The sequence below is a fragment of the Rhinolophus hipposideros genome (assembly GCF_964194185.1).
Source record: "Rhinolophus hipposideros genome assembly, chromosome: 7".
In the NCBI taxonomy this organism is placed as follows: domain Eukaryota; kingdom Metazoa; phylum Chordata; class Mammalia; order Chiroptera; family Rhinolophidae; genus Rhinolophus; species Rhinolophus hipposideros.
The window spans coordinates 569,136-578,783 of record NC_138053.1 but is presented as its reverse complement, the minus strand read 5'-3'; the positions used below and the strand labels follow the sequence as shown (position 1 = coordinate 578,783).

The 9,648-nt window shown below is 42.0% G+C and overlaps 2 protein-coding genes across 4 annotated transcripts in view; one reads left to right on the top strand and one right to left on the bottom strand.

Annotated features, from left to right (window-relative positions):
- The window catches only part of SEPTIN14 (septin 14), a gene marked incomplete at both ends in the record, with an annotated part of 390,465 nt that overhangs the window by 64,709 nt on the left and 316,108 nt on the right, over positions 1-9,648 (top strand). The gene's annotated exons all lie outside the window — the stretch shown is intronic.
- Positions 5,325-9,648, bottom strand: part of NIPSNAP2 (nipsnap homolog 2) — a 39,866-nt gene continuing 35,542 nt past the window's right edge. For 2 of the 3 annotated variants that reach the window (XM_081053027.1, XM_081053028.1), the window contains 2 exons: positions 8,962-9,045; positions 5,325-7,897 (listed from right to left, as the gene is read on the bottom strand). In XM_081053027.1, coding sequence (XP_080909153.1) covers positions 7,833-7,897; positions 8,962-9,045 — 149 coding nt within the window. In that variant the 3' untranslated portion in view covers positions 5,325-7,832. The remainder of the gene's footprint in view (positions 7,898-8,961; positions 9,046-9,648) is intronic. The other variant, XM_081053029.1, reaches the window with a different exon arrangement.

Here is a 9,648-nt window from a genome sequence, read left to right as displayed (position 1 = left end):
AACAGATTTGTGGAACTTTCAATTCTGCCTATCCTGCATTTCAGTGTCCAGTATGTCACATACTTTATGTGTTTGTGTAGAAACAACCTCGAGGCAAAGAACCAAGGTGAAATGGAGACCCCTCTGAGCACAGGGCAGAGTGCTTATCATTATGCACCCCCTGCTCGGCGCCTACTGAGTGAAGTTCTGGGCCAGAAAGACAGCAGTGCTTTTATGACCTCTTGGAATTTGTCCTATAGGGAATTGTTACAAAAGATTTTAAAAAAATAACGACAGAGACTTAAAAAAAAGTTCTGACCGTTAAAAAAAAAAAAAGGATATTTGATAATCACATGAAGTAAAATAACTGAAAACAAGTTTTACTCTCTCGAATTAAGGAGGGGGCTCACAGGGAGCTCTCTCCCCTAAATGAATTAAGCATTATCCTAATAGCATAATGAACCATTTCTTTCTTACAGATGACTTGGAAAGACCTGGAAGTCAGGTTCATGTTTGTTCTGAGCAGTGCCAAGAAAGGGAAATTCCAGAGCATGCTATAAAATTATGAGATTATATATCCTCCCTCGTGGAAAACTCGGGGAGGATAAAGACGCATGTTTAGGAAGAGGCATGCAGTGGACGCTGATGGATAATTAAGTAGAAGAGGCTGGACATTATTTGAAAAATTTATGATTTAACCAAATAATCAAATTTGGCCAAATAATCAGATAATTATTTAGCCAATAATCAAATCAGATGTATCAAATTTCCTTCAAAATCATAATTTCTGTAGGCGAGATATGAAATAAGTTTGGCAACATTTAAATGAGATCACAAACAACGAGGCACTTGTTTCCTAATTGTGAATGCTTCCTGGCAGCTCTCCGAGAGGCTGTTTTGTGACATTTGTACTTTCAGCACTGCCGCGCTCCGAGCAGGCCCAGGCATGCCAGGTCTGTAAAGCACCCTGCTAACTGCGTCAGCCTTTGCCACCTTGCAGGGTGCACAAGCTGGGCCAAGACTTCCTCGGGCGGGTGGGTGGGCGGGCAGAGGACTGAGAAGCTGACAGCCCATCAGAGTCTGCGCACTAAATTTGGCTCCGAGGAGTCAGATCTGCTGAGAAATCTTGATACCCACATATAGCCTTTGTTGCCCATTACACAACCCCTCCTCTGGTCCACAGGCTCCCCATCTCCTAGCAAGGTGCACAGAAGCAGCATTCACAATCCCTTCTTGGTTGTGTTGGAGTGGTGAGCTTAAAATGATGCAGCAACTGCATTCATCTCTTTCATGCTTTTCTAATTCTGGACTCACTTGTAAACAGCAACTCTCCCAAGAATTATGTATGCAGCTACAATAGGATGGGATTCAGAAAGTGGTGACAGTTTTACGTGGTTTCCTATCTTTGTGACACCATTTTTTCATGCTGATCATGAACACTGCTTATGTAAAGAAAAAAGTTAAGAATGGGAGCCATAAAGTTAAGAATTGAAATTTGTCATGACATTAGTTGAAACAGAAGTCCCTCAAAACTTGTATATGCTTAAACAAAAAAGACAACCCTGTGGCCTTCATTTCCCACCCCCACCCCCATCTCCTTTTGTTTGACTGCTGCTATAATGATTCTCTCTCTTCTACTGGTTACAAGTGTCTCTCCATGACCTCTAGCGAGCCCCGCCCAGCTACCACTCCAAAGCAGGGGCACCATTCCAGACCTGGGGCAGGAGTGTCGCCAGAGGTTTAAGTGGTCTGCCTCAGTAAGTGACCCTCAGCATCTTTATGACTGGTTCAGAAAACTTAGGGAGTGAACTGACCACAAGTCACACTGCTATTTTCACATTTTCCAAGGTATTTTCATATTTCCTCATGTAATTCTCCAACCGTGAGGTCAGTAGTTGCAATAGATATTGCTGTCCTCTTTTTAACAGATGGGAAACAGGTTCACAAAAGTTAATGACTGCTACCGGGTCACATTCAGAGCTGGAACTCAGGTCAGTGATTTCCACAACGTTCTTTATCTGCATTAATAGAGCCAGAAGAATCTATCCTAAGCTAATACTTATTATTAACACTGTGATCACAAGTGTTAGAATATATTAATACAGTAGATGAAATTTTGCTTCCTAGCATGCAAGTCCATTTTGCAAAATATTCAAGTGGTTTCATTTTTAATGATCACTGAATTCTGGACAAAGGATGGGCTTTAGTATTAGAGGATTCTTCAGTACCTTGCTGATAAGTTTCCAATTCTGAACATATTTCTTTTTATTGTCTTCCTTTTGAATTGTTTTTACTGAGCTTTTTCCAAGGATTTCTAGAACTTGAATAAAAAATGGTATGAATAAAGACACTGCCTTGCTTTCTGAGTATTTTCTAACTAGAACTGACAGTCTCTGTACTTTCTTTTCCTTCTTTCCCTTTCTCCCTCTCTCCTTCTTTTACTTTCCCCTCCTTCCTTCCATCGATTCATGAGGCATATTATTGAACATCTACTGCATACCAGCCAGAAACTGAAAGTATGAATTTAATAAATAAAAGTATAATGTAGACCTGAAAAAGGATCTTTCACAGGCAGTTGAGAATAAGAGAAATGAAACAGGTTTTGTCAAGTGTTCGTTTAGAGGAGAACAGAGTATGTTTCTAAAAGGGCTTTTAAAAACTACTAGGGATATGTGAGGACAGAGCCCCAGAGAGCAGTTTCCAGGCTCTCGACCTCACGTGGAAAGATGCTAGCTCGGGTTGTAGATGGCCGGCAGCTCTGGCTAGTTGGCCGTCAGCTGTAACGATTCCAGAGCCATTGGCCAGTAATATAACTGCCATGGCTACGTTGGGGAGTCCAGTCAAGGAGAGTCGTTGGTCTGTTGGCAGAAAAGCAGACAACAGGTCGCACGTCGTGTGAATCCAGCCTCCAGTGAGACTAGTGATATGACTCCCCTACCTGTGGCTCCGTGGGTGTTCCTTTTTGGCCTAGCCATGTCCTGCGTTCTTATGTGGGGAGCGGGACCAGAGATCCCGCAGGCCGCTCCACGTGACAGGATGATATCACATGAAGGATAATTAAAAGTGAGTTGGCTTATATAAGAATATATTCTGGTGACTATGTTCACCAGAGTTATACCCAGTGAATGGAAAATGTATTTGGAAGTTTTGAGTATTGCCAGTGAAAATTAATAGTGTGATAAAATAATTCATTCTCCTACCCGAGTTTAGTAAAAGCATTTGACAAATTGGCAGAAAATGCTAAAATAAAGTGATAATTAGATAAATTAGTTTAATAATAGAATGCTCTTATCAAAAGTCACCAGGCAGCTAGATTAATGATCAGTTTCCAGACCTCATCCAATCCGGCCTCGCAGCAGCATTTGACACAGGCAGTCTCATCCTTGATAGACTTTCTTCACTTGGCTTTCATGACATCCCACTTTCTTCAGTTTCTTCCAATTTCCCTGGTGGTTTCTCACTCTCCCTTCCTGGTTCCTCCTCACCTACTACTTCCCGGAGCACAAAGAGGAACCAGTTACAGAAATTCAGAGCTGAAGGAATCTTAAAGATCATGGGATTCAACCTCCCCATTTTATAGACTAAGAAATCAACCCCAAAGAGTGTAAGTACTCACTGATTAAGAAAACACTCCTAATAGTATACATAAACCATTTTTTCTTAAGATTACTTGAAAGACCTGGAAGCCAGATTTATGATTGTTTTTAGCAGTACCAAGATAGGGCAATTCCAGAACATGCTTTAAAAACTTGCTTTCCAGGCAAGGAGCCAAGGTATAAAAGAGCCTGTTATGCAGGCAGCCATACCCCCAAACACCACGACACTGCACTAGTGGCCAAGGCTCATTCCCCAAACACCATGACACTGCGCTCTACTGACTAGGGCCCATTTTCCAAACACCATGACACTGAAATGGTGACCAGAGCCCATTCCCCAAACACCATGACACTGCGTGCTAGTGAGTAGGGCCCATTCCCCGAACACCATGACATTGCGCTCTGGAGACCAAAGCCTATTCCAAAAACACCATGACACTGAAATAATGTTTAGGGCCCATTCCCCAAAATCCATGACACTGAAATGATGACCAGGGCCAATTCCCCAAACTCTATGACACTGTGTGCTGGTGTCTGGGTAGCATTCCCCAAACACCATGACAGTGAAATGGTGACTAGGGCTCATTCCCAAAAACCTTGACACTGAAATGGTAACCGGGGACCATTCTCCAAAACACCATGACACTGCGTGCTAGTGAATAGGGTGCTTACCAGAAACACAGTGATACTGAAATGGTGAGCAGGGCCCATTCTCCAAACACCATGACACTGAATTGATGACTAGGGTCCATTCTCCAAACACCATGACACTGAAATGGTGACTAGGGCCCATTGCCCATACACCATGACACTGTGTGCTGGTGAGTAGGGCCTATTCCCCAAACTCCATGAAACTGAAATGGTTCGCAGGGCCCATTCCCCAAAAACCATGACACTGTGCTCTGGTGACTAGGGCCCCTTCCTGAAACACCATGACGTGAAATGGTAACTAGGGCCCATTCCCCAAACGCCATGACAATGAAATGGTGACTAGGGCTAATTCCCCAAACACCATGACACTGAAATGGTGACCAGGGCCCATTCCCCAAACACCATGGCACTGCGTGCTGGTGACCAGGGCCCATTCCCCGAACACCATGACATTGCACTCTGGTGACCAAAGCCCATTCCAAAAACACCATGACACTGAAATAATGTCTAGGGCCCATTCCCCAAACACCATGACACTGAAATGATGACCAGGGTCCATTCTCCAAACACCATGACGCTGAAATGGTGACCAGGGCCTATTCCGGAAACACCATGACACTGCGTGCTGGTGACTAGGGCCCCTTACTGAACACCACGATACTGAAATGGTGAGCAGGGACCACTCTCCAAACATCATGACACTGTTTGTTGGTGACCATGGCCCATTCCCGAAACACCATGACACTTTTGCTGGTGACTAGGGACCATTCCCCAACACCATGACACTGAGTACTGGTGACGAGGGCCCATTCTCCAAACACCATGATAGTGAAATGGTGACCAAGGTCCATTCCCAAACACCATGACTCTGCTTGCTGGTGACTGGGGTCCATTCTCCGAACGCCAGGACACTGAAAAGGTGACCAGGACCCATTCCCGAAACACCATGACACTGCGTGCTGGTGACCAGGGCCCATTCCCCGAACACCATGACATAGTGCTCTGGTGACCAAAGCTGTATCGATAAGTATTATCAATTGCTGTGCACAGACTTATTTTTAAGGCCCGATACGCAAGACACACCACCACTAGCCGGGATGAAGGGGTTAAAGAGTTTTATTACAAAGTGAAAGTAAGTAGGACAAGACAGAGATTAGGGGAATATATTATCATACCACTAACAAGCAAGGAGGCAGTTCATCATACCACCAGGGCCTGGTCAATTAGAGTCGTAGAAACAGCAACGGCCTTTCATCAGCAGGGCAAAATCCCAATCGAGTAAAGTTATCAGCACGGGCGAAACATCATGCGCAGAAACAGCACCGGTAAAATATCAACACGGGCAAAACATCATACGCAGAAACAGCACCGGCCCTTCATCAGCACGAGCGAAACACCTTACAGCAGCCCAGGCGGCCGGGGAACAACTGCTGCTGCTGCGCCTCCGCTCTCTGGGGTTTTTTAGGACTTCACTAACAACAGCGGCAAGGAGCCAATAAGCATACGTGTTAACTACACAAGGAACTGGTCTCCGATCTGGCTAGGAGCCGGGGCCAGTCCTTGGTATGAGATTAGATGTATCAGAGCTCGGCCCACCTGTACCACGGCGAAGGCCAGGCTCCACATCCTGTAAATATTTTCTTGGTCCTTGGGAGGGTAGCCAATCCTTCCAAGGCCAAGCACGTATCCCAGCCACTGTGAGAGTTTACATCCCCAAATGTTCCCAGGCAGACCTTCACATATTCTATTCCTTACAAAAGCCCATTCCAAAAACACCATGACACTGAAATAATGTCTAGGGCCCATTCCCCAAACACCATGACACTGAAATGATAACCAGGGTGCATTCTCCAAACACCATGACACTGAAATGATGACCAGGGCCCATTCCCCAAACACCATGACACTGCGTGCTGGTGACTAGGGCCCATTCCCCAAACACCATGACACTGCGTGATGGTGACCAGGGCCCATTCCCCAAACACCGTGACACTGCACGCTGACAACTAGGGCCCTTTCCCCAAACACCATGACACAGTGGGCTGGTGACTAGGGCCGATTTCCCAAACACCAAGATACTGAAATTGTTACCAGGGCCTATTCCCCAAAAACCATGACACTGCGTGCTGCTGAATAGGGCCCCTTCCCGAAATACAATGACATGAAATGGTAACTAGGGCCCATTCCCCAAACACCATGACAGTGAAAAGGTGACTAGGGCTCATTCCCAAAACACCATGACACTGAAATGGTGACCAGGGCCCATTCCACAAACACCATGACACTCGCGCTGGTGTTTAGGGTCCATTCCCCAAACACCATGACACTGCGCGCTGGTCACTAGGGCCCATTCCCCAAACCCCATGACACTGAGCGATGGTGACTAGGGCCCATTCCTCCAATACCTTCCGTGACTCAACGGAGAGGCTGTGAGCCTATTAGTGTTTTACCTCATTGACTGGCATATGCACACTGAATTGAGAGAAGCTTATTTCAAGAGCAGTAGGGTCATTCACAGCACAAGTTCATAAAAAAGAATGCAAACATGTAATATGTGAAAATTAAGAGGATTTTATTGACTTTTATATTTTCTTGGAGAATACCATTCACATGTAAAAGTTTGACATTTGATATGAGATTTATTCACACTTTTACATATGAATTATTTAAGGGTCAGACATAATTTTTCATTTCATCAGGATGTGTATATGATTACAGTCACAAAATAGGCACACTCAAAAAACTAAGTCAAACAGCTATACAAAGTATGCAGGTGATACCAATTTAAATCTGAACATGCACTACCCCCCATATATGATCGTGTAGACCTGGAGAATGTCTGAGGTCATGAGTGATTTTCACAAAATAAAACCTCTTTTTCTAGTGCCTCATATTTTGTTGTAGAAAAATATTAAAAATAAAAATTAGTGCTATTCATGGTGTTCATCTCACAATCACATGATACACAGGTTTAAACCATTTCCTTTCTCGTACAGAGGCATCACAACACTCTAAGTGAAGACTGAATTATTGATTAAATGGACCCTGGCAGCCACTACCAGCTTAGTAATGCACATTGTTTACCATGCTGACTGACTGAAAATCAGAGTAGAATTAAAACATATTCAGGTACTGGGTATACTCATAATTTGTTCCTAGTCTTAGACTCAAAAACACTGTTAGAGAAACATGATAAAATCTGTATTTCTTCCTTATACAAGAAATTTGTCTAAAAATCTGTAATCATAAAACAGATTTGTTTTTTATAACAAAATGCCTAACTTTTTTCATGGATATCCAGATTCTTATTTAGAGCTTTGTCAAATTTTAATTTGAGCTCTCTTTTTCCAGAGGGTGGTTTAGGTATATTCAACAAACACAGGCATGTTTCAAAGAGGACTACAGAGTATGGTTACAATCAGTCAAACTGTAATAGTATTCCTTTCGTCTAATTATGTAAATTTTAAAGAAAAGAGGTCTCTCATAAGCTATATACAGCAGTTTACATTTCAGTGTTTTTCACTTGATATACAATTAAAATTAATTTATGACAAATACTTGTCACATAAATTTATGTGACAGTAGGCACATCTAAATTCTGTAGCTTTACTGGAGAGGTGAGGTCTTCAGTGGGATCATGATTCTGGATTCCATTTCCTGAATAAGTGGAACTGAAAACAAGATGAAGATTACTGTGCTTGCTCTTTTCTAAACAGATTACGGTAAATATACATTAGCAAAGAGGTTGCTGAGAATGTTCAGAAGCTGTGGAGCTCGAAATCACAGAACAGAATGTTGGAATATGTAGGACGGACTTCAGGGGCAGAAACAGACAAGATAATGATAGTTAGCATCCTTTTAGATGTTATTAAAACAAATTCTGTCTGCAGATGTGTTTCACTTGTAGAAAATTAGGAAAATCCATTATTATGAGAAAAATGGTGCTTTCTCAAAAGCTTCTTTGAACTAAAATTTATATAAAAACAAGTAATATTGCATTTGACTGTGTCCTACACAAAGGAACAGATATACTGTACTTTAAAACTCACTGCTGAGTAAAACTAGCCTCTGGGAACTGATGAAAGTGTAAGAATAAGCAACAAAGTCACATACAATTATGACATTTTTAAATGAAAATACCTATTTTCTAGAACAAATTACTCTGATTTTTCTTGGTAGTACATGGGCTTAAATGTACGTGACATGCAACATGGTTGGTATTTACTACTGTATTGGTCCTGCTGGATGATCAGCTGGCTGTTTTTTTATAAAAGTACATGGGTATACACGCATGTGTAGGTATGTTGTATGTACAAACTCACAGGAAGTCTAAACACATCAGCTTTCAAAATTACTTTTTAATTGCTGTATTAAATTGTAAAGTTTTTGTGAGTGAACAATCCTGAAGACACAGGGAAAGCTTAAAAAAATTTGTTATAAATTTTCAGAGAATGCAGCAATGTACAAAAGCAATGATATAAAATTTACAACATACAAGGGTTTGAAAACTGTACCAGACAACATAAATATTTGAAAGAATTAATACTCTTCTTTACTGGAATAAAGTCATGTAACTATTAAAGAAAAATTTGACTCCCTCCTTCCCGACAAACTTGTAATTTACCATCTAGAGCAACATACTTTTTTAAAAAAAATACATATTAGGTGTACGGGGAAAGATCATAAAAGAGTAAGACAAGAATAATAAAGTATTTTATGCCTATGACAATGTTACCTGTGTAATACACCAATTCTTCCCAGCCGTGTTTATGCCAGGCTGCATTTCGAATGTCTTCCCTCGTCTGAAGATCCTTGTAAGCTAAAAATAACCACACAGAAGAAACAAGATTTACACCAAACACAATGCCCTACCTCTCACTAGAACATTCATTAATACTGACTCAGCTGCTCATCTAGTTTTCTCAGAGACTACTTTGGGAATTTAGTACTAAGTTGGGATAATTGTGAGCTGGTTATTCTGAGCAAAGTTGTTAGGCCCTTTGGGAGAAGCAAAACAATCCACTCTTGAAAAACAAGGAGCTCTTAAGTTTTATAGTCTAGTGGATCCCAGACATACATTTAGAAAACAAGTGCACTTTTTCAATAACACGTTAAATTCATAACCAGAAACTGCCAGACCACAGATGAGTAACATTAGATTAGATTCTGCTCCACATTTACAAAGCACTGCAAAGATCTGGGTGAGAGAATGTTCAATGCAGTGGAAAACAAAGACAAGTAAAAGAAACGTCAGCCCCTACTGAGTCCTGTGGTGTCAAGAACACAGTACATAAGAACAGAGAGGAGCCTGAGAGAACCGCTGGGAGGTGTGATTTGACCAGATGGGTCTTGAAGGTTGAAAAGGGTATCATCAATATTTAGGAATGGAAGAGGAAGGTGCTCCGGGTTAAGGGGAAAGCAT